The 24,973-nt window shown below is 61.4% G+C and overlaps 2 protein-coding genes across 3 annotated transcripts; both read right to left on the minus strand.

Annotated features, from left to right (window-relative positions):
• Positions 1-1,298: 1,298 nt before the first annotated feature.
• Positions 1,299-24,303, minus strand: CPT1B (carnitine palmitoyltransferase 1B). 2 transcript variants are annotated; one of them, XM_069882916.1, is made up of 19 exons: positions 24,070-24,303; positions 23,856-23,995; positions 22,579-22,750; positions 21,952-22,053; positions 21,256-21,393; positions 20,363-20,440; positions 20,178-20,285; positions 19,415-19,499; positions 19,124-19,319; positions 15,678-15,863; positions 15,490-15,595; positions 13,323-13,439; positions 11,753-11,917; positions 9,301-9,435; positions 7,703-7,855; positions 4,596-4,709; positions 4,403-4,495; positions 1,420-1,541; positions 1,299-1,333 (listed from the first exon to the last, which is right to left on the minus strand). In XM_069882916.1, the coding sequence occupies exons 1-18, from the start codon at positions 24,208-24,210 to the stop codon at positions 1,458-1,460; spliced, it is 2,313 nt and encodes a 770-aa protein (XP_069739017.1). In that variant the 5' UTR covers positions 24,211-24,303; the 3' UTR covers positions 1,299-1,333; positions 1,420-1,457. The 2 variants fall into 2 exon arrangements, with proteins under 2 accessions (XP_069739017.1, XP_069739016.1); XM_069882915.1 differs by having other exon boundaries at positions 1,299-1,541.
• On the minus strand, positions 16,728-19,102 carry LOC138735051 (fibril-forming collagen alpha chain-like). The gene is made up of 3 exons (XM_069882914.1): positions 17,603-19,102; positions 16,930-17,121; positions 16,728-16,745 (listed from the first exon to the last, which is right to left on the minus strand). The coding sequence occupies exons 1-3, from the start codon at positions 19,100-19,102 to the stop codon at positions 16,728-16,730; spliced, it is 1,710 nt and encodes a 569-aa protein (XP_069739015.1).
• Positions 24,304-24,973: the final 670 nt, after the last annotated feature.

Genomic DNA, 24,973 nt, shown 5'->3' on the forward strand with positions numbered 1-24,973 from the left:
ACCAGCGCGGCCACGGCTCACCGGCCACCGGGCAACCTCACCGGGCACCCGGGATTGGGGCCCCAGGCCCAGTTTGGGGTGCCCCGTCCCAGTTTGGGGTCCCCTATCCCAGCTCGGGCTCTGTCCCAGTTTGGGTTCCCCAGTTTGGGGTGCCCTGTCCCAGTCTGGGGTCCCCCTATCCCAGTTTGGGGTCCCCCATCCCAGTTTGGGGTCCTCTGTCCCAGTCTGGGTTCCCCAGTCTGGGTTCCCCAGTTTAGGGTGTCAGGTCCCCAGTTTGGGGTCCCCTATCCCAGTTTGAGATGCTCTCTCCCACTTTGGGGTCCCCTAACCCAGTTTGGGGTGCCCTGTCCCAATATGGGGTTCCCCTTTCCAGTTTGGGCTTCCCTGTCCCAGTTTGGGGTGCCCCATCCCAGTTTGGGTTCCCCAGTTTGGGGTCCCCCATCCCAGTTTGGAAGCCCCAGTTTGGTGTCCCCTGTCCCAGTTTGGGGTGCCCTGTCCCAGTTTGGTGTCCCCTGTCCCAGTTTGGGGTGCCCCATCCCAGTTTGCATTCCCCAGTTTGGGATGCCCTGTTCCAGTCTGGGTTCCCCAGTTTAGGGTGTCGGGTTCCCCAGTTTAGGGTGTCAGGTCCCCACTTTGGGCTCCCCCATCCCAGTTTGGGGTCCAGTTTGGGGTCCCCTATCCCAGCTCGGGGTCCGTCCCAGTATGGGAGTCCCCGCTTTGGGGTGCCCTGTCCCATTTTGGGGTCCCCAGTTTAGGGGGTCGGGTCCCCAGTTTGGGGTCCCCTATCCCAGTTTGAGGTGCTCTCTCCCAGTTTGGGGTCCCCTATCCAAGTTTGAGGTGCTCTCTCCCAGTTTGGGGTCCCCTATCCCAATTTGAGATGCTCTCTCCCAGTTTGGGGTCCCCTATCCAAGTTTGAGGTGCTCTCTCCCAGTTTGGGGTCCCCTATCCCAGCTTGAGGTGCTCTCTCCCAGTTTGGGGTCCCCAGTTTGGGATGTCCTATGCCAGCATGGGATATCCAGTTTGGGGTGTCGGGTCCCCAGTTTGAGGTGCCCTGTCCCAGTTTGGGGTCCAGTTTGGGGTCCCCTGTCCCAGTTTGGGGTCCTCTGTCCAAGTTTGGGGTGCCCTGTCCCAGTTTGGGGTCCCCCATCCCAGTCTGGGTTCCCCAGTTTGGGATCCCCCATCCCAGTTTGGGTTCCCCTCTCCCAGTTTGGTTTCCAGTTTGGGTTCCCTGGTCCCAGTTTGGGATCCTCCGTCCCAGTTTGGGGTTCCCCATCCCAGTTTGGGGGTCACAGCCTGGGGGGGGTCACTCCAACACCTTTATTCCCGCAGATGCTTTTGGGGGGGGGGCGGGTCTCGCTGCCTCCTGACCCCCAATTTGGGGTCGGCAGCCGCTCTGGGCCACACCCCACCCCCCCATATTTTTGGGGTGCCACTTGCCCCCCCATATTTTTGGGGTGTCACTTGCCCCCCCCGGGCTGGTCGAAGAGCTGGGCGATGTCCAGCATGGCCTGGCGGATGCTCCCCGCGAAGCGCTTCGAGTCCTGGGGGGGGGACACCCTGTCACCCCCAAACTGACACCCCCAAACTGAGCCCCCCGACCCCCCAAAAATGGAGCGACAAGGAGGGGGGGGTGCCCCCTCCCAGTTTGGGGTTCCCTCTGTCCCAGTTTGGGGTGCCCTCTGTCCCAGTTTGGAGTCCCCCGTCCCAGTTTGGGGTGCCCTCTCCCAGTCTGGGGTCCCCCTATCCCAGTTTGGGGTCCCCCATCCCCAGTTTGGGATCCCCAGTTTGGGGTCCCCCATCCCAGTTTGGGTTCCCCAGTTTGGGGTCCCCTGTCCCAGTCTGGGGCGTACTGTCCCAGTTTGGGGTCCCCAGTTTGGGTTCCCCAGTTTGGGGTCCCCTGTCCCAGTTTGGGGTCCCCAGTTTGGGTTCCCCAGTTTGGGGTCCCCTGTCCCAGTTTGGGTTCCCCAGTCTGGGGTCCCCTGTCCCAGTCTGGGATCCCCCCTCCCAGTTTGGGTTCCCTAGTCTGGGATGCCCTGTCCCAGTCTGGGGTCCCCCTCTCCCAGTTTGGGGTCCCCCATCCCAGTTTGGGTTCCCCAGCTTGGGTTCCCCTGTCCCAGTTTGGGTTCCCCAGTTTGGGGTCCCCTGTCCCAGTTTGGGGTGCCCCCTCCCAGTTTGGGTTGCCCTATCCCAGTTTGGAGTCCCCCATCCCAGTTTGAGTTCCCCAAATGGCCCCCAGTCCCCCCAGTCCCCCCAGTCCCCCTAGTCCCCCCAGCCTCCCCAGTTCCCCCCATTCTCCCAGTCCCCCCAGTTCCCCCAGTCCCCACAGTACTCCCAGTTCCCCCAGTCCCCTCAGTCCCCCCAGTTCTCCCAGTCCCCCCAGTCTCCCCAGTCCCCCCAGTCTCCCCAGTCCCCCCAGTCCTCCCAGTCCCCCCAGTGCCCCCCGTACTCCCAGCCCCCCCAGTTCCCCCCCGTCCCCCCAGTACTCCCAGTTCCCCCAGTCCTCTCAGTCCCCCCAGTACTCCCAGTGCCCCCAGTCCCCCCCAATCCCCCCAGTGCCTCCAGTTCCCCCATTCCCCGTCTCCCCAATCCCTCCCGTCCCCCTAGTGCCCCCCAGTCCTCCCAGTCCCCCCCAGTGCTCCCAGTGCCCTCAGTCCCCTCAGTTCCGCCACCCCCCCAAGTCTCTCCAGTGCCCTCCAGCCCCCCCAGTTCTCCCAGTGCCTCCCAGTCCCCTCAATGCTCAAAATCCCCCCGGTCCTCCAAGTCCTCCCAGTTCCCCCAGTCCACCCAGTCACCCCAGTGCTCCCAGTCCCCCCCCCAGTTCCTCCAGTCCCCCAGTCCCCCCCAGTCCTCCCCAGTGACCTCAATCCTCCCAGTAATCCCAGTGCTCCCAGTGCCCCCCAGTGCCCCCATTCCCCCCAGTTCCCCCAGTTCCTCCAGTCCACCCAGTGCTCCCAGTCCTCCCAGTCCCCCCCAGCGCTCCCAGTGCCCCCAGTTCCCCCAGCCCCCCCAGTCCTGTCAGTGCCACCCAGTGCCCCCAGCCCGCCCAGTCCCCCCAGTGCTCACCAGTCCCCCCATTCCCCCCAGTCTCCCCAGTCCCCCCATCCCTTCCAGTCCCCCCAGTGCCCCCAGTTCCCCCAGTCCCGCTGTGCCCTCAGCCCCCCCACTCCCCCCCGGTGCCCCAAGTACTCCCAGTTCCCCCAGTTCTCCCGGTCCCCCCTGTCCCCTCAGTCCCCCCAGTCCGCAAAGTCCTCCCAGTCCCCCCAGTACCCTCAGTCCCCCCCCAGTCCCCCCCAGTTCCCCCTAGTTCCCCCAGTCGTCCCAGTTCCCCAAGTGCCTCCAGTCCCCCCAGTGGCCCTCAGTTCGTCCCAGTGCCCCCAGTTCCCCCCCAGTCCCCCCAGTTCCCCCCGCTCTCCCAGTCCCCCCAGTCCCCCCAGTCCCCTCAGTCCCCCCAGTTCTCCCAGTCCCCCCAGTCTCCCAGTCCCCCCAGTGCCCTCAGTGCTCCCAGTCCCCCCAGTGGCCCCCAGTCGCTCTAGTCCCCCCAGCTCCCCCAGCCCCCCCAGTGCCCCCCAGTTCCCCCTGTTCTCCCAGTCCCCCCAGTACTCCCAGTCCCCCCAGTACTCCCAGTTCCCCCAGTCCCTTCAGTCCCCCCAGTTCTCCCAGTGCCCCCAGTCTCCCCAGTCCCCTCAGTGCTCCCAGTCTCCCCAGTGGCCCCCAGTCGCCCTAGTCCCCCCAGCCCCCCCAGTACCCCCAGTTCCCCCCGTTCTCCCAGTCCCCCAGTTCTCCCAGTGCCCCCAGTGCCCCCCAGTTCTCCCAGTCCCCCCAGTTCTCCCAGTTCTCCCAGTGCCCCCAGTCTCCCCAGTCCCCCCAGTCCTCCCAGTGCCCTCATTGCTCCCAGTCCCCACAGTGGACCCCAGTTGCCCTAGTCCCCCCAGCCCCCCAGTACCCCCAGTTCCCCCCGTTCTCCCAGTCCCCCCAGTTCTCCCAGTTCCCCCAGTCCCCTCAGTCCCCCCAGTTCTCCCAGTGCCCCCAGTCTCCCCAGTCCTCCCAGTGCCCTCAGTGCTCCCAGTCCCCCCAGCTGCCCTAGTCCCCCCGTTCTCCCAGTCCCCCCAGTTCCCCCAGTCCCCCCTCAGTCCCCCCGTTCTCCCAGTCCCCCCAGTTCCCCCAGTCCCCCCTCAGTCCCCCAGTTCTCCCAGTCCCCCCAGTTCCCCCAGTCCCCCCTCAGTCCCCCCGTTCTCCCAGTCCCCCCAGTTCCCCCAGTCCCCCCAGCTGCCCTAGTCCCCCCGTTCTCCCAGTCCCCCCAGTTCCCCCAGTCCCCCCTCAGTCCCCCCGTTCTCCCAGTCCCCCCAGTTCCCCCAGTCCCCCCTCAGTCCCCCAGTGCTCCCAGTTCCCCCAGTTCCCTCACCGTGTGGGGGCTGGAGCGCTTGCTGGACACGTGGAAGGTGATGAGGTTCTCCCCGGCGATGATGTAGGACACCCCGTATCCATCATCTGCCACCTGGGGGTACCGGGGTGGGGGGGATCACAGGTTATGGGGGTGCCCCCAAGCCTTGTTGCCCCCCAATTTTACTCCCCCCCCCCCCCTCAAAGCCGCTCACGGGCCCGAAGCCGCCGCCGGTGGAGACGTGATCCGGAAACTTGTCCAGGTCGAACATCTTGAGCTGCTGTTGGGGGGTCTGGCTGGTGGAGAGGCGCCAGGGCTCCGACAGCACCTGGAATGGGGGTACAGTCACCCCAGTGCACCCCAGTGCACCCCAGTATAACCCAGTGCACCCCAGTGCACCCCATTATAACCCATTGCGTCCCACTGCCCCCCACTGCTGGGGGGGCTCTGGCTGGTGGAGAGGCGCCAGGGCTCCGACAGCACCTGGAATGGGGGTACAGTCACCCCAGTGCACCCCAGTATAACCCAGTGCACCCCAGTGCACCCCATTATAACCCATTGCACCCCATTGTAACCCACTGTAACCCATTATAACCCATTGGACCCCATTAGAACCCATTGCCCCGCGTTGCATCCTATTGCACCCCAGTGCACCCCATTATAACCCAGTGCACCCCATTGTAACCCACTGTAACCCATTATAACCCATTGGACCCCATTAGAACCCATTCCCCTGCATTGCATCCTATTGCACCCCAGTGCACCCCATTATAACCCAGTGCACCCCATTATATCCCATTATAACCCCTTGCACCCCATTATAAGCCATTGAATCCCATTGCATCCCATTTTAAACCACTGCACCCCATTGCACCCCATTATAACCCATTGCACCCCACTGTATCCCAGTGCACCCCATTATAACCCATTGCACCCCATTATAACCCACTGCACCCCATTATAACCCACTGCACCCCAGTGCACCCCATTATAACCCATTGCGTCCCACTGTATCCCAGTGCACCCCATTATAATCCATTGCACCCCATTGCATCCCATTTTAAACCATTGCACCCCATTATATCCCATTGCACCCCATTTTAACCCATTGCATCCCACTGTATCCCATTGCACCCCATTGTAACTCATTGCACCCCATTATAACCCATTGCACCCCATTGCACCCTATATCTCCCCATAGCACGCCATTGCACCCCAAATCTCCCCATATCACCCCATTGCACCCCATAGCACCCTCTAGCACCCCACAGCACCCCATAGCACTCCATATCTCCCCATTGCACCCATTGCACACATTGCACCCCATAGCACCCCATAGCACCCCATTGCACCCCATAGCACCCCATTGAACCCCATAGCACCCCATAGCACCCATAGCACCCCATTGAACCCCAGTGCACCCCAGAGCACCCCAGAGCACCCCATAGCACCCATAGCACCCCACTGCACCCCATTGCACCCCATAGCACCCCATATCTCCCCATAGCACCCCATAGCACCCCGTATCACCCCATAGCTCCCCATAGCTTGCAGGGCTGCAGCCGCTGTGACATGCGGCACCAAGTGACACGCGCAGGGTGACACACGCATGGGGACACGCGCAGGGTGACAGGCACAGGGTGACACACGTCCCTTTGTGTCCCCACGTGTCCCCACGTGTCCCCTTGTGTCCCCACATTTCCCCACATGTCCCCAAGTTTCCTGTTTCCCCACGTGTCCCGTGTCCCCACGTGTCCCCACGTGTCCCCACATGTCCCCACGTCCCCACACATCCCCACGTGTCCCCACGTTTCCCATTTCCCCATGTGTCCCCACGTGTCCCCATGTGTCCCTGCATGTCCTTGCATGTCCCCACATGTCCCCAAGTGTCCCCATGTTTCCCATTTCCCCATGTGTCCCCACATGTCCCCACGTGTCCCTTTGTGTCCCCACGTGTCCCCACGTGTCTCCAAATGCCCCCACGTGTCCCCACAGGTCCCCTTGTGTCCCCACATGTCCCTACGTGTCCCCATGTGTCCCCACATGTCTCCACATGTCCCCTTGTGTCCCCACATGTCCCTACATGTTCCCATTTTCCCATGTCCCCACGTGTCCCGTGTCCCCACGTGTCCCCACGTCCCCACGTGTCCCTAAATTTCCTGTTTCCCCACATGTCCCCACGTGTCCCCACGTGTCCCCACATTTCCCGTTTCCCCTTGTGTCCCCACATGTCCCCACGTGTCCCTGCATGTCCCCATGTGTCCCCACGTGTCCCCACGTTTCACATTTCCCCATGTGTCCCCACGTGTCCCCATGTGTCCCTGCATGTCCCCATGTGTCCCCGCACGTCCCCACGTGTCCCGACATGTCCCCATGTGTCCCCACGTGTCCCCACACGTCCCCACGTGTCCCCATGTTTCCCCACGTGTCCCCATGTTTCCCATTTCCCCATGTGTCCCGACATGTCCCCATGTGTCCCCTTGTGTCCCCACATGTCCCCGCATGTCCCCACGTTTCCCATTTCCCCACATGTCCCCACGTGTCCCCACGTTTCCCTTTTCCCCACGTGTCCCCACATGTCCCTTTGTGTCCCCATATGTCCCCACATGTCCCCACATGTCCCTTTGTGTCCCCAGATGTCCCTTTGTGTCCCCATGTGTCCCCACATGTCCCCTTGTGTCCCCACATGTCCCCACGTGTCCCCAAGTTTCCCGTGTCCCCACGTGTCCCCACATGTCCCCACGTGTCCCCAAATTTCCTGTTTCCCCACATGTCCCCACACATCCCCACGTGTCCCCACGTGTCCCCACATTTCCCGTTTCCCCTTGTGTCCCCACGTGTCCCTGCATGTCCCCATGTGTCCCCATGTGTCCCTGCATGTCCCCATGTGTCCCCACGTGTCCCCACGTTTCACATTTCCCCATGTGTCCCCACGTGTCCCCATGTGTCCCCATGTGTCCCCACGTGTCACGTTTCCCATTATCCCACGTGTCCCCACGTGTCCCCACGTTTCCCGTTTCCCCACGTGTCCCCACATGTCCTCACATGCCCCCACATGTCCCCACGTGTCCCTGCATGTCCCCACGTTTCCCCCCATGTCCCCATGTTTCCCTACATGTCCCCAAGTGTCCCCAGGTGTCCCCCCATGTCCCCAGGTTTCCCATGGCCCCACATGTCCCTGTGTGTCCCCACGTGTCCCCATGTGCCCCCACATGTCCCTACGTGCCCCCACATTTCTCCACATGTCTCCACATCTCCCCAGGTGCCCCCAGGTGCCCCCAGGTGTCCCCAGGTGTCCCCAGGTGTCCCCAGGGGTCTCACCTGGGCGAGGAAGGGGGACTGCACGCCCAGGTAGCGCGACACCAGGTAGAGGCAGAAGAGGTGGCGGTCGATGCCGGCTCCCGTCATGGCCAAGCGGTACATGTGCTGGTGCTTCTCTGCCGCCACCTTGAAGAGCCGCTGGCGCTCGGCTCGCTGCGGGGACACGCGGGGACACGTTGGGGGGGACCTCCCCGGGGACGGGGACCTCCCCGGGGGACGGGGACAGCCCCAAGGGAGGGGGACCTCGGTGACGGACGGGGCCTCCAGGAGGGATGGGGAGATCCATGAAGGATGGGGAGCTCCATCAAGGATGGAAATCTTCTTGAAGGATGGGGACCTTCCCAAGGGACAATGAGCTCTGTGAGGGATGGGGACCTCCACGAGGGATGGAAACCTTCATGAAGGATGGAGATCTCCCCAAGGGATAATGAGCTCTGTGAGGGATGGTGAGCTCCACGAGGGATGGGGACGTCCACGAGGGATGGGGATGTCTATGATGGACAGAGGATTCCATGAGGGATGGGGACCTCTAGAAGTTATAGGAACCTCTATGAAGGATGGTGAGCTCCATCAAGGATGGAAACCTTCATGAAGGATGGAGATCTCCCTAAGGGATAATGAGCTCTATGAGAGATGGGGACATCCCTGAGGGATGGGGACCTCCTGAAGGGATGGTGAGCTCCACGAGGGATGGGGACGTCCACGAGGGATGGGGATGTCTATGATGGACAGAGGATTCCATGAGGGATGGGGACCTCTAGAAGTTATAGGAACCTCTATGAAGGATGGTGAGCTCCATAGGGGATGGAAACCTTCATGAAGGATGGGGACCTCCCTAAGGGATAATGAGCTCTATGAGGGATGGGGACCTCCACGAAGGATGGGGACCTCTATGAGAGATTGGGACCTCCTTAAGAGATGGGGCCTCCATGAAAGAGGGGTTTCTTCCCAAGAAACAGGGGCATCTCCGAGAGATGGGGACCTCCTGAAGGGATGGTGAGCTCCATAAGGGATGGGGACCATCCCATCTTCATCTCCATCATCTCCATCTCCACCTCCATATCTCCATCCAGGTCTACATCCCGTCACTGCCCCCATCTCCATCCCTGTCCCCAAGGGATGGGGACCCCACCAAGGAATGGGGACCTCCCCAAGAGATGGAGACCTCTATGAAGGACGGGGACCGCCTCCACAGGTGGTCATCTTCTCTATGGACTGGGATGTCCCCAAGGAATGAGGATCTCCCAAGGAATGGGAACCTCCAAGGAATGGGAACCTCCCCAAGGGATGGGAACCTCCGCAAGGGATGGGAACCTCCGCAAGGGATGGGAACCCCGCCAAGGGATGGGAACCTCCGCAAGGGATGGGGACCTCCATGAGGGATGGAAACCTCCCCAAGAGACAAGGACTTCTCTGAAGTGATGGCACCTCCTCCAGAGATGGACATTTCCTCAAGGGACAGGGTCGTTCCCAAGGAACAGAGACTCCTGCCAGCGGTGTGGACATCCCCAAAGGATGAGGAGCACTGTGAGGGGCCTCCGTGAGGGATGGGGATCTCCTCTGGGAGCGGGGCCACCAGGGTGAGGGATGGTGCTCACGGTCTGCGTGGCGTCCACCATGCTGCGCACGAAGGCGGTGGACTCGGAGGTGCAGGACCTCACCGTCTCCGTCCGGCCCTCGCGGAAAAGACGCGTCATGGAGGCCTCGTAGGTGAGGCAGAAGCAACCCTTGTCCTGTGGAGAGGTTGTCTCAGGGAGGGGCGTTCCCCTGGGGGGCTGGCCCTGTCACCTCCTCCACCCCATCCCACCACAATCCCATCTCTATTCCCATCCCATCCAATCTCCATCTCCATCCCCATTTCCATCCCCATCCCATCTCCATCCCTGTCACATCCCCATCTCCATCCCATCCCTCTCTCCATCTCCATTCCTTCCCCATCCCTGTCCCCATCTCCATCTCCATCCCCATCTCTATCACCATCTCAATCCCATCCTATCTCATCCCCATCTCCATCCCAGCACACCCCCATCTCCATCCCTATCCCATCCTCTCCTCCATTCCTTTCCCCATCCCCATCCCAATCCCCATCTCCATCTCCATCCCCATCTCCACCTCCATCTCCATCCCCATCCCCATCCCTATCCCCACTCCCACTCCCATCTCCACCTCCATCTTCATCCCATCTCCATCCCCATCCCCATCTCCATCTCCACATCCACCCCATCCCACCTCATCCCATCCCCATCCCCATCTCCATCCCATCTCCATCTCCATCCCATTTCCACCTCCATCCCCATCCCCATCCCCATCCCCATCCCATCTCCATCTCCACCCCATCTCCACCTCCACCTCCACCTCCACCTCCATCCCCATCCCCATCCCCATCTCCATCTCCATCCCCATCCCCATCCCATCCCCATCTCCATCTCATCTCCATCCCCACCTCCAACTCCATCTCCACCTCCACCCCATCCCACCTCATCCCATCCCCATCTCCATCCCCATCCCCATCTCCATCCCCATCTTCATCCCCATCTCCACCTCCATGTCCACCTCCATCTCCATCTCCATCCCCATCCCCATCTCCATCCCCATCTCCATCCCCATCTCCACCTCCATCCCCATCCCCATCTCCATCCCCATCTCCATCCCCATCTCCATCTCCATCCCCATCCCCATCCCCATCCCCATCCCCATCTCCATCTCATCTCCATCCCCATCTCCAACTCCATCTCCACCTCCACCCCATCCCACCTCATCCCATCCCCATCTCCATCTCCATCCCCATCTCCATCCCCATCCCCATCCCCATCCCCATCCCCATCCCCATCCCCATCCCCATCCCCACCTCCACCTCCATCCCCATCCCCATCCCCATCCCCATCTCCATCCCCATCTCCACCTCCACCTCCACCTCCATCTCCACCTCCACCTCCATCTCCATCCCCACCTCCATCTCCACCTCCATCCCCACCTCCACCTCCATCTCCACCTCCATCCCCACCTCCACCTCCATCCCCATCTCCATCCCCATCCCCATCTCCACCTCCATCTCCATCCCCATCTCCGTCCCATCTCCATCCCCACCTCCATCCCCATCCCCATCCCCATCCCCATCCCCATCCCCATCTCCATCCCCATCCCCATCTTCATCCCCATCTCCACCTCCATCCCCATCTCCACCTCCATCTCCATCCCCATCCCCATCCCTATCCCCACTCCCACTCCCATCTCCACCTCCATCTTCATCCCATCTCCATCTCCATCCCCATCTCCACCTCCATCCCCATCCCCATCCCCATCTCCATCCCCATCCCCATCCCCATCCCCATCCCCATCTCCATCCCCATCTCCATCCCCATCTCCACCTCCATGTCCACCTCCATCTCCATCTCCATCCCCATCCCCATCTCCATCCCCATCTCCATCTCCATCCCCATCCCCATCCCCATCCCCATCCCCATCCCCACCTCCACCTCCACCTCCATCCCCATCCCCATCTCCATCCCCATCTCCACCTCCACCTCCACCTCCATTTCCACCTCCACCTCCATCTCCATCCCCACCTCCATCTCCACCTCCATCCCCACCTCCACCTCCATCTCCACCTCCATCCCCACCTCCACCTCCATCCCCATCTCCATCCCCATCCCCATCTCCACCTCCATCTCCATCCCCATCTCCGTCCCATCTCCATCCCCACCTCCATCCCCATCCCCATCCCCATCCCCATCCCCATCCCCATCCCCATCTCCATCCCCATCCCCATCTTCATCCCCATCTCCACCTCCATCCCCATCTCCACCTCCATCTCCATCCCCATCCCCATCCCTATCCCCACTCCCACTCCCACTCCCATCTCCACCTCCATCTTCATCCCATCTCCATCCTCATCTCCATCCCATTTCCACCTCCATCCCCATCCCCATCTCCATCCCACCTCCATCTCCATCCCCATCTCCACCTCCACCCCATCTCCACCTCCATCCCATCCCACCTCCATCTCCCCGTCCCCCCCCATGCCCCCCCCCCCCCATGTCCCCCCCTCACTCGGAAGTGCGCGAGCTGCAGGGAGATCTGGATGAAGGCGTCGGGGCTGGTCCTGCACTTTTTGATCAGCCCCTTCCCGAAGTCGCTGAACTGGAAGCAGCGGAAATCCACGTCCTCGGCCAGCGCCCGCGCCACCCGCAGGGACCCCTCGATGGCCGCGCGGCACTGCGGGGGGAGGGGGGGGTCAGGGGGGGCACCCCGAAATCCTGGGAGGAACAGAGGTGCCCCCCCAGAGAAATGGGGGTGAATGGAGACCCTCCCCAAAGAAATGGGGGTGAATGGAGAGCCCCCCTCAAAGAAATGGGGGTGAATGGAGACCCCCCTCAAAGAAATGGGGGTGAATGGAGACCCCCCCTCAAAGAAATGGGGGTGAATGGAGACCCCCCCAAAGAAATAGGGGTGCAGGGAGACACCCCTCAAAAGAAATGGGGGTGAATGGAGACCCCCCCAAAGAAATGGGGGTGAATGGAGATCCCCCCCTAAAGAAATAGGGGTACAGGGAGACCCCCCTCCAAGAAATGGGGGTGAATGGAGAGCCCCCTCAAAAGAAATGGGGGTGCAGGGAGACACCCCCTTAAAGAAATGGGGGTGAATGGAGACCCCCTCAAAAGAAATGGGGGCACAGGGAGACCCCCTTAAAGAAATGGGGGTGAATGGAGACCCACCCAAAGAAATGGGGGTGAATGGAGATCCCCCCCCTAAAGAAATAGGGGTACAGGGAGACCCCCCTCAAAGAAATGGGGGTGAATGGAAATCTCCCCGAAAGAAATGGGGGTGAATGGAGACACCCCCCTCAAAGAAATGGGGGTGAATGGAGACCCCCCTCAAAGAAATAGGGGTGCAGGGAGACACCCCTCAAAAGAAATGGGGGTGCAGGGAGACCCTCCCCTCAAAGAAATGGGGGTGTAGGGAGACCCCCCCCAAGGAAATCGGGGTGAATGGAGACCCCCCCTCAAAGAAATGGGGGTGAATGGAGACCCCCTAAAAGAAATGGGGGTGCAGGGAGACCCCCCTCAAAGAAATGGGGGTGAATGGAGACCCCCTAAAAGAAATGGGGGTGCAGGGAGACCCCCCTCAAAGAAATGGGGGTGAATGGAGACCCCCCTAAAAGAAATAGGGGTGCAGGGAGACACCCCTCAAAAGAAATGGGGGTGAATGGAGACCCCCCCTCAAAGAAATGGGGGTGAATGGAGACCCCCCCTCAAAAGAAATGGGGGTGAATGGAGACCCCCCCAAAGATATAGGGGTGCAGGGAGACCCCTTCCTAAAGGAAATTGGGGTGCAGGGAGTGCAGGGAGCCCCCCTCCAAAGAAATGGGGGTGCAGAGAGATCCCCCCCTCAAGGAAATGGGGGTGCAGGGAGACCCCCCTCAAAGAAATGGGGGTGAATGGAGACCCCCCTCAAAGAAATAGGGGTGCAGGGAGACACCCCAAAAAGAAATGGGGGTGAATGGAGACCCCCCCTCAAAGAACTGGGGGTGCATGGGGTGTAGGGAACCCCCCCCAACAGAAAAAGGGGTGCATGAGGTGCAGGGGGACCCCAAAAGTGTGTGTGGGGGGGTCAGACCCACCTCCTCCGTCAGGTCCCACTGGAGGCGCTGGGGGGGGGCCAGGCGGGTGTCGGGGTCCCCCCGGCAGTGCCCCCCCTCTGTGTAGCCCAGCTGGAACTTGTCCGTGGCCAGCATGAACTGGGGGGACAGGGCACCCTAAATGGGGGTACAGCCCCCCCTGCACCCCCAAAACACCCCCCAGGACCCCGGAGACACCCCGCACCCCCAAAGCCCCCCTGAACCCCCAAACCACCCCCTGAGACACCCTGCACCCCCAAACCACCCCCTGAACCCCCAAATCACCCCCCAGGACCCCGGAGACACCCCGCACCCCCAAAGCCCCCCCTGAACCCCCAAACCACCCACAGCTCCCCTGAGAACCCCCTGCACCCCCAAACCAGCCACCAGCTCCCTTGAGACCCCCCTGCACCCCCAAACCACCCCCAGCTCCCCTGAGACCCCCCTGCACCCCCAAATCACCCCCCAGCTCCCCTGAGACCCCCCTGCACCCCCAAATCACCCCCCAGCTCCTTTGAGACCCCCCTGCACCCCCAAATCACCCCCCAGCTCCCCTGAGACCTCCCTGAACCCCCAAATCACCCCCCAGCTCCTTTGAGACCCCCCTGCACCCCCAAATCACCCCCTGAGACCCCCCTGAACCCCCAAACCACCCCCTGACCCCCTGAGACTCCCCCTGTACCCCCAAACCACCTCCAGCTCCCCTGAGACCCCCCTGCACCCCCAAACCACCCCCAGCTCCCTTGAGACCTCCCTGCACCCCCAAATCCTCCCCAGCTCCCTTGAGACCTCCCTGCACCCCCAAATCCTCCCCAGCTCCCCTGAGACCCCCAGCACCCCCAAACCACCCCCAGCTCCCTTGAGACCTCCCTGCACCCCCAAATCCTCCCCAGCACCCCCAAATCACCCCCAGCATCCCTGAGACTCCTCTGCACCCCCAAACCACCCCCTGAGACCCCCCTGCACCCCCAAACCACCCCCTGAGACCCCCTTGAACCCCTAAACCAGCCCTGAGAACCCCTGCACCCCCAAACCAGTTTGGGGGTTCCTCACCCTCGGGTCCATATCTTGGGGTTCCCACTTTGGGGGTGCCTAGTTTGGGGGTTCCTCACTTTGGGGGTGCCTAGTTTGGGGGTTCCTTGACCTGGGGGTCCATATCTCGGGGTTCCCACTTTGGGGGTTCCCACTTTGGGGGTTCCTCACCCTGGGGGTCCATATCTTGGGGTTCCCACTTTGGGGGTGTCCAGTTTGGGGGTTCCTCACCCTGGGGATCCATATCTTGGGGTTCCCACTTTGGGGGTGCCCAGTCTGGGGGTCCCTCACCCTGGGGGTCCGTATCTTGGAGAGCCCAATGGGGGTGCTCAATGGGGTTCTCCAGTCTAGGGGTGCCCAGTTTGGGGGTTCCTCACCCTGGGGGTCCATATCTTGGGGTTCCCACTTTGGGGGTGCCCAATGGGGGTCTCCAGTTTGGGGGTTCCTCACTCTGGGGTCCATATCTCGGGGTTCCCACTTTGGGGGTGCCCACTTTGGGGGTTCCTCGCCCTGGAGGTCCATATCTCGGGGTTCCCACTTTGGGGGTGCCCAGTTTGGGGGTTCCTCACCCTGGGGGTCCATATCTTGGGGAGCCCACTTTGGGGGTGCCCAGTTTGGGGGTTCCTCACCCTGGGGGTCCGTATCTTGGGGAGCCCAATGGGGGTGCTCAATGGGGTTCTCCAATCTAGGGGTGCCCAGTTTGGGGGTTCTTCACCTTGGGGGTCCATATATTGGGGTTCCCACTTCGGGGGTGCCCACTTTGGGGGTTCCTCACCCTGGAGGTCCATATCTTGGGGTTCCCAGGTTGGGGGTGCCCAATGGGGATCTCCAGTTTGGGGGTTCCTCACCCTAGGGGTGCCTAGTTTGGGGGCTTCCTTGACCTGGGGGTCCATATCTCGGGGTGCCCATGTTGGAGGTGCCCACTTTGGGGGTTCCTCACCCTGGGGGTCCATATCTCGGGGTTCCCACATTGGGGGTGCTCAGTCTGGGGGTCCCTCACCCTGGGGGTCCATATCTTGGAGAGCCCAATGCGGGTGCTCAATGGGGTTCTCCAGTCTAGGGGTGCCCAGTTTGGGGGTTCCTCACCCTGGGGTGCCCATTTCTCGGGGTCCCCCCGCTTTGGGGGCGCCCCCGTTACCTCCCAGAGGTGCCCGATGATGGGGGCGTCGGCCCAGGAGTGCTCGGCGTTGGCGCCCAACTTGCCGTTCTTGTAGACCACGAGGGTGAAGGACTTGTCGAACCATCTACGGGACGCGGCGGGGTGGGCGTTACGGGGTGTCCAGGGCGGATTTGGGGGTTCGAGGGGGGGTATGGGGGGGTCCCCACCGGTCGTAGCAGCTCCCGTGGAGCAGGGACTTGGCGTAGGCGTCCATGCAGCCGTCCTGGCCGGGGCGGTAGCCGTGCTCCTCCTCGTCCAGCGTCAAGAAGAAGGCGGCGCGCTCGATGGCGTCCAGGGAGGTTTTGTTCTTGCCGTGGCTGAAGAAGCGGGATCGCGCCTCGGCCCAGGGCACCCTGGGGGACCCCGAGAGTGAGGGGGGCGCCCCCAAACCCAACGAGGTCCCACCAGCCTCACAAACTCAACGAGGTTCCACCAGCCTCCCAAACCCAACACCTCAACCCATCGGTGCCTCCAGGGTCTCCAACCTAGAGCTTCTCCTCCACCCAACCTCATCCTTCTCCTGTTGCCTTGGGGAATTCTCACAGCACCCCAAGAATGAGGGTGATACCCCCAAACCCAATGAGGTTCCACCAGCCTCCCAAACCCAACACCTCAACCCATCGGTGCCTCCAGGGTCTCCAGCCTAGAGCTTCTCCTCCATCCAACCTCATCCTGCTCCTGTTGCCTTGGAGAGTGTTCACAGCACCCCCAGAATCTCCAGCACCCCAAGAGTAAGGGTGATGCCCCCAAACCCAACGAGGTCCCACCAGCCCCCCAAACCCAACACCTCAACCCATCGGTGCCTCCAGGGTCTCCAACCTGGAGTTTCTCCTCCATCCAACCTCATCCTGCTCCTGTTGACTTGGGGAATGCTCACAGCACCCCAAGAGTGAGGGTGATACCCCCAAACCCAACGAGGTTCCACCAGCCTCCCAAACCCAACGACGTTCCACCAGCCCCCCAAACCCAACACCTCAACCCATCGGTGCCTCCAGGGTCTCCAGCCTAGAGCTTCTCCTCCATCCAACCTCATCCTTCTCCTGTTGCCTTGGGGAATGCTCACAGCACCCCAAGAATGAGGGTGATACCCCCAAACCCAACGAGGTTCCACCAGCCCCCCAAACCCAACACCTCAACCCATCGTTGGCTCCAGGGTCTCCAACCTAGAGCTTCTCCTCCATCCAACCTCATCCTGCTCCTGTTGCCTTGGAGAGTGCTCACAGCACCCCCAGAATCTCCAGCACCCCAAGAGTTAGCGTGATGCCCCCAAACCCAACGAGGTCCCACCAGCCCCCAAACCCAACACCTCAACCCATCGGTGGCTCCAGGGTCTCCAACCTGGAGTTTCTCCTCCATCCAACCCCATCCTGCTCCTGCTGCCCTGGGCGGCGTTCGCAGAGCCCCCATTAACCCCAGCACCCCCAGTATCCCCAGTATCCCCATTAAGCCTTTTATCCCCAGTATCCCCAGCACCCCCATTTTCCCAGTATCGCCGTTATCCCCATTATCCCTCTTATTCCTATTATCCCCGTTATCCCCGTTATCCTCGTTATCCCCAGTATCCCCAGTATCCCCATTATCCCCAGTATCCTCAGCGTTCCTAGTAACCCACTAACCCCCATTATCCCCATTAATCCCTATGTACCCAGTATCCCCAGTATCCTCGTTACCCCCATTATCCTCTTTATCCCTGTTATCCCCATTATCCCCATTATCCCCAGTATCCCCAGTATCCCCAGTATCCCCGTTATCCCCATTATCCCCAGTATCCCCAGTATCCCCAGTATCCCCGTTATCCCCGTTATCCCCACTATCCCCAGTATCCCCAGTATCCCCAGTATCCCCAGCCTTCCTAGTATCCCACTAACCCCTGTTATCTCCATTAATCCCTTTATACCCAGTATCCCCAGTATTCCCAGCATCCCCATTAACCCCTTTATCCCCATTATCCCCAGTGCACCCATTATCCCATTACCCCCAGCATCCCCAGTACCACCAGGATCCCCATCATCCCCATTAATCCCTTTATCCCCATTAACCCCTTTATCCCCTTTAGCTCCTTCATCCCCATCACCCCCAGCACCCCCATTACCCCCATCATTCCCATTAACCCCTTGATCCCCATTAACTCCTTCACCCCATCATCCCCAGTATCCCCATAATCCTCATCAGCCCCATTAACCCCTTCATCCCTATTATCCCCTTTATCCTCATTAACTCCTTTATCCCCATTATCCCCTTTATCCTCATTAACTCCTTTATCCCCATTATCCCCAGTATCCCCAGCACCCCCATTATCCCCATTAACCCCTTGATCCCCATTAACCCCTTCATCACCATTAACCCCTTTATCCCCATCACCCCCAGTATCCCCATTAACCCTCATCAGCCCCATTAACCCCTTCATCCCTATTATCCCCTTTATCCCCTTTATCCCTATTATCCCCTTTGTCCCCATTATCCCCTTTATCCCCATTAACTCCTTTATCTCCATCATCCCCATTATCCCCAGCATCCCATTATCCCCATTATTCCCATTAACCCCTTGATCCCCATTAACCCCTTCACCACCATTAACCCCTTTATCCTCATCACCCCCAGTATCTCCAGCACCTCTATTATCCCCATCATTCCCATTAACCCCTTGATCCCCATCATCCCCAGTATCCCCAGCACCCCCATTAACCCCTTGATCCCCATTAACCCCTTCATTACCATTAACCCCTTCATTACCATTAACCCCTTTATCCTCATCACCCCCAGTATCCCCATCATTCCCACTAACCCCTTGATCCCCATCATCCCTAGTATCCCCATAATCCTCATCAGCCCCATTAACCCCTTCATCCCTATTATCCCCTTTATCCCCTTCATCCCCATTATCCCCTTTATCCCTATTATCCCCAGTATCCCCATCATTCCCATTAACCCCTTGATCCCCATCATCCCCAGTATCCCCATAATCCTCATCAGCCCCATTAACCCCTTCACCCCTATTATCCCCTTTATCCCCATTAACTCCTTTATCCCTATTATCCCCAGTATCCCCATCGTCCCCAGTATCCCCAGCACCCCCAGTATCCCCATCATCCCCATTAACCCCTTGATCCCCATCATCCCCAGTATCCCCATAATCCTCATCAGCCCCATTAACCCCTTCATCCCTATTATCCCCTTTAACCCCTTTACCCCTATTATCCCCTTTATCCCCATTATCCCCACCATTCCCATTAACCCCTTGATCCCCATTAACCCCTTGATCTCCATTAACCCCTTCATCACCATTAACCCCTTCATCCTCATCACCCCCAGTAACCCCAGCACCCCCAGTATTCCCATCATTCCCATTAACCCCTTGATCCCCATCACCCCCAGTATCCCCGTTATCCCCATCATCCCCATTAATCCCTTTATCCCTATTAACCCCTTTATCCCCATTAACTCCTTTATCCCTATTATCCCCAGTATCCCCATCATCCCCATCATTCCCATTAACCCCTTCATCCCCTTCATCCCCATTAACTCCTTCATCCCCATTAACCCCTTTATCCCCATCATCCCCATTAACCCCTTCATCCCCATTAATCCCCATTAACCCCTTGATCCCCGGCACCTCTCTCCGGCGGTGAGGGCCGCCAGCTTCTCCTCTCCGGGCTGTGGGGGCGAGGGGTCATCCAGGATGCGCTGGAACTGCATCTCCAGGTCGCGGGGGCGCAGGAGCTGCCCTCCGTAGTAGAGCCACATCTTGTAGAAGCGCCCTTTGTGGTAGACGGCCAAGTGCTTGCTGTCCACCAAGTGCAGCAGCGTGTCTGGAGGGACGGGACGCGACGGGTCACGGCCAACCCCGGGACCTCAGGGCAACCCCCAGGTGGGGATGGGGTCCCACCAGCCCCCCGCCCCGTACCTGTCTCCTTGCCGGGGATGCGGGTGGTGTTGAACATCCGCTCCGACTGGTAGGAGCACATGGGGACGATGCCCAGCGCCATCATCTGCGTGGGGCAGCGGTGAGGGGGGGACGGGGACCTGTGCCCCAGAGCCCTCTGCAGATCCTCCTGCCCTCCAGCCATGGATCCAGACCCCTCTGCAGATCCTCCTGCCCTCCAGCCATGGATCCAGATCCCTCTGCAGAGCCTCCTGCCCTCCAGCCATGGATCCAGATCCCTCTGCAGATCCTCCTGCCCTCCAGCCATGGATCCACATCCCTCTGCAGATCCTCCTGCCCTCCAGCCATGGATCCAGATCCCTCTGCAGATCCTCCTGCCCTCCAGCCATGGATCCACATCCCTCTGCAGATCCTCCTGCCCTCCAGCCATGGATCCACATCCCTCTGCAGATCCTCCTGCCCTCCAGCCATGGATCCAGGTCCCTCTGCAGATCCTCCTGCCCTCCAGCCATGGATCCAGATCCCTCTGCAGATCCTCCTGCCCTCCAGCCATGGATCCAGGTCCCTCTGCAGATCCTCCTGCCCTCCAGCCATGGATCCAGAGCCCTCTGCAGATCCTCCTGCCCTCCAGCCATGGATCCAGGTCCCTCTGCAGATCCTCCTGCCCTCCAGCCATGGATCCAGAGCCCTCTGCAGATCCTCCTGCCCTCCAGCCATGGATCCCCTTGGCCCTCCCCGTGCCCCGCAGTGTCCTCTGTCCCACCGAAGCCCCCGAGGAGCTCACCGGGGGGATCTCCCCGCGGTCCAGCTTGCGGCGGTAGAGCAGCATCGCGTGGACGGCGTTGCCGGCGCGGGCAGCCTGGATGTGGCTGGGGGTGACGTAGAGGAAGTCCTGGGGACAAGGAATTGTTGCTGAGGGACATCTCAGAGGGGGTTTGGGCCACGCTTGCTGCATCCCCCACCCCTCACCATGGCGTAGTAGTTGCTGTTGACCATGATTGGGCTGCGGCCACGCAGGTAGATGTACTCCTCCCACCAGTCGCTCACCTGCGAGGACAGAGACGGGGACAAGGGTCTCCAACCTAGAGCTTCTCCTCCATCCAACCTCATCCTGTTCCTGTTGCCTTGGAGAATGTTCACAGCACCCCCAGAATCTCCAGCACCCCAAGAGTGAGCGTGATGTCCCCAAACCCAACGATGTCCCACCAGCCTCCTAAGCTCAACACCTCAACCCATAAATCGCTCCACGTTCTCCAACCAGGAGTTTCTCCTCCATCCAACTTCATCCTTCTACTGCTGCCCTGGGCAGCGTTCGCAGCATCTCCAGCATCTCCAGCATCTCCAGCATCTCCAGCATCTCCAGCACCCCAAGAGTGAGGGTGATGTCCCCAAACCCAATGAGGTCCCACCAGCCTCCCAAACCCAACACCTGAACCCATCGGTGGCTCCAGGGTCTCCAACTTGGAGCTACTACTCCATCCAACCCCATCCTGCTCCTGCTGCCCTGGGCAGCATTCGCAGGACCCTCAGCATCTCCAGCACCCCTAGAGTGAGGGTGATGCCCCCAAACCCAATGATGTCCCCCCATGATCATGGGTGGACAGCAAAACCACTTGGCTTGGGGTCATCCTCATAGAATCATAGAATCATAGAACCACTAGGTTGGAGAAGACCCACGGGATCATGGAGTCCAACCATCCCCATCGATCACTAACCCATGTCCCTCAGCACCTCGGCCACCCGGCCCTTAAACCCCTCCAGGGAAGGGGACTCCACCCCCATCCCTGGAACCATCACCGCGACCCCTCCCCGATGGCGATGGTGCCCCCCAGTCCATCACCAGCCAAGCCCAAGGTGCTCACGTAGTTGGTTGTCCACCAGGATTTGAGGATCAGGTACTTCTGCAGCCGCGGAGCCGTCTTCTCCTTGAACTCCTTGGCCAGAACCTCCATCTGACGGTACTTCTCGTCATCCAAGAGCGGGCGCACCGACTCCAGGTACTGCGGGAAAGGGTCTCGGTGTGGTTCCTCCATAGAATCACCACCAGGTTGGAAAAGACCCTCTAGATCATGGAGTCCAACCATCCCCACCAATCACTAACCCATGTCCCTCAGCACCTCGGCCACCCGGCCCTTCAACCCCTCCAGGGAAGGGGACTCAACCCCCTCCCTGGGCCTGAGAACCCTCTCAGGGAGTTGGAGAGAGCAATGAGGTCTCCCCTCAGCCTCCTCTTCTCCAGCCTAAACACCCCCAGGGCCCTCAGGCTTCTTCTCCAGCCCCTTCCCCAGCTCCGTTGCTCTTCTCCAGACGTGCTCCAACATCTCAAGGTCTTTCTTGTGGGGAGGGGCCCAGCACTGACCCCAGGATTCGAGGAGCGGTCTCCCCAGGGCCGAGGCCAGAGGGAGAAGAACCTCCCTGGCCCTGCGGTCGAGTCACCTTCCTGATCACACTCAAGGTCTCCTGTTCCATGCCTTTTCCCAGCACTGAGGTCAGATACATCATCATCCCTGCTCCGTCCCACCCCAAAGGGATCCCCCATCCCCCTCGGGGCTCCTTACGCGGGTGACGGTGGCCTCGACGCGGGGCACGGGCAGCTTGGGGAGGGCCCTCTGGAAGCTGTAGAGCAGGGGCTTGCGCACGGACAGCACCTTCATCAGCGCCTACGGGTACGATGAGAGGGATGGAACCGAGCTGCAGGACCAGAGCCGAGTCCCAGCTCGGCACGTTGACCCTGCTCCAGCACCCCCTGCACCCCCTCTGCTCCACACACAGAGAGAATCATGGAATCATGGAATCACCAGGTTGGAAGAGACCCAACGGATCATCGAGTCCAACCATCCCCATCAATCACTGACCCATGTCCCTCAGCACCTCGGCCACCCGGCCCTTAAACCCCTCCAGGGATGAGGAACCCACCACCGCCCTGGGCAGCCTCGGACAGGGCTTGAGGACCCTTTTGGTGAAGAAGTTCCACCTGATGTCCAGCCTGAGCCTCCCCTGGTGGAGCTTGAGGCCATTCCCTCTCGTCCTGTCCCCTGGCCCTTGGGAGAAGAGCCCAGCTCCCTCCTCTCCACAACCTCCTCTCAGGGAGTTGGAGAGAGCAATGAGGTCTCCCCTCATCCTCCTCTTCTCCAGGATAACCCCACCCAGATCCCTCAGCGGCCGCGTCGTGGGGAGCTGCTCACCACCCAGATCTTGGTGCTGCGGCTCATCCTGCCGTGAGGCTCGAACATCCACCCGTGGTAGGAGAGCAGCAGCTTCAGCGCCTGCCGGAAGAGCAGCACGGCCGACAGCCAGACGCCCGTGGAGAAGACGAGGGCGCTCACCACCGTCCGGCTCGCGGGGCCCAGGACGCGGCTGCGGGCGAGGCGGGGACGTCACCGGGATGAGGGACACCAAGGGTGGCTCGTCCCCCAGCCCATCGCTCCAGGAACATCTCAGGTACATCCCAAACGGGGAAGGGATGCGTGAGGTGGCATCTCCCCAGGGTTGTTGGAGACCCCATGGACATGTTGGGTGACAGGGCAGGTGGGACAATGGGTTGGGACACATGGGGTGGCCCCAGCGAGGGACGTGGATGGTGGGATCACGGCCATGGGTTGGGACATGGATGGTGGGAACGTGGCCATGGGCTGGGACATGGATGGTGGGATCGTGGCCATGGGCTGGGACATGGATGGTGGGATCATGGCCATGGGGTGGGACACGGATGGTGGGATCGTGGCCATGGGCTGGGACATGGATGGTGGGATCATGGCCATGGGGTGGGACACGGATGGTGGGATCGTGGCCATGGGCTTGGACATGGATGGTGGGATCATGGCCATGGGGTGGGACACGGATGGTGGGATCCTGGCCATGGGTTGGGACATGGATGGTGGGATCCTGGCCATGGGGTGGGACATGGATGGTGGGATCCTGGCCATGGGGTGGGACATGGATGGTGGGAACGTGGCCATGGGCTGGGACATGGATGGTGGGATCGTGGCCATGGGTTGGGACACGGATGGTGGGATCCTGGCCATGGGGTGGGACATGGATGGTGGGAACATGGCCATGGGCTGGGACATGGATGGTGGGATCCTGGCCATGGGGTGGGACATGGATGGTGGGAACGTGGCCATGGGCTGGGACATGGATGGTGGGATCCTGGCCATGGGTTGGGACATGGATGGTGGGATTGTGGCCATGGGTTGGGACATGGATGGTGGGATCCTGGCCATGGGTTGGGACATGGATGGTGGGATCCTGGCCATGGGGTGGGACATGGATGGTGGGATCCTGGCCATGGGGTGGGACATGGATGGTGGGATTGTGGCCATGGGGTGGGACACGGATGGTGGGATCCTGGCCATGGGGTGGGACATGGATGGTGGGATCGTGGCCATGGGCTGGGACACAGATGGTGGGACCACGGCCAGGGGTTGGGTTGGGTTGGTTCCCCTCGGCCGCGCTCGCTCACCTCTCGGGCAGCCAGTGCTGGATGCGGGCGATGGTCCCCAGCGAGGGGTCCACGCGGCAGTAGAAGGAGCCGGTGGTGGCCATCACCACCACCATCCAGCTGGAGGGCGACGCGGGGTAGACGCCGCTCAGGAAGCTGTTCTGTGGGCGCGGAGAGGTCAGCGTGGAGCCCACCGAAGGGGTCCCCAGCGTCCGGCCGCCCCGCACGGACCCACCTTGGCTCGGACCAGGCGCTTCTTCCAGGAGGAGACCCCCGCCAGGTAGAGGTGCTTGAGGGCCTCGCGGCTCAGGTGGACGTCGAGGCCCTCGGGGGTGACGCTGAACTGGAAGGCGACGGCCTGGTGGGCTTCGGCCATGCTGGAGCTGCGGCTGCGCCGGCCGAGGGGCTGCGGGACACGCCGCGGCGCTGAGCGACGCCGGGGACAACGGCGTCCAGGGGGGCCTCGGAGGCGGCCACCGCGGCCCGTGGCAACCGGCCAGGCCCAGGCGCGTGCCACACGCCCGTCACGCGCTGCTGGCCGCGGGCCCACTGAGCCAAGGGGCACCGGGGCGGCTGCGGCGGCCGCAGGGGAGGAGGCACCCAGCGGCGCTGCGGGGCTGAGGGGGCTGCTGCACCGCTGGGGGCTGCACCCATGGGTGCTGGTGGAGCTGAGAGTGCTGCACCCATGGGTGCTGGTGGAGCTGAGGGTGCTGCACCCGGCGGTGCTGCTGGGGCTCAGGGTGCTGCACCCATGGGTGCTGGTGGGGCTCAGGGTGCTGCTGCAGCTGTGGGTGCTGCACCCATTGGTGCTGCTGGGGCTGTGGGTGCTGCACCCAGCGGTGCTGCTGGGGCTCAGGGTGCTGCTGCAGCTGTGGGTGCTGCACCTATAGGTGCTGGTGCAGCTGTGGGTGCTGCACCCAGTGGTGCTGCTGGGGCTGTGGGTGCTGCTGCAGCTGTGGGTGCTGCACCCATTGGTGCTGCTGGAGCTGTGGGTGCTGCTGCAGCTGTGGGTGCTGCACCCATGGGTGCTGCTGGGGCTGTGGGTGCTGCTCCCATTGGTGCTCCTGGGCCTGTGGGTGCTGCACCTATAGGTGCTGCTGCAGCTGTGGAGGCTGCACCCAGCGGTGCTGCTGGGGCTC

This window comes from Phaenicophaeus curvirostris, unplaced genomic scaffold, assembly GCF_032191515.1.
Source record: "Phaenicophaeus curvirostris isolate KB17595 unplaced genomic scaffold, BPBGC_Pcur_1.0 scaffold_399, whole genome shotgun sequence".
NCBI lineage: Eukaryota > Metazoa > Chordata > Aves > Cuculiformes > Cuculidae > Phaenicophaeus > Phaenicophaeus curvirostris.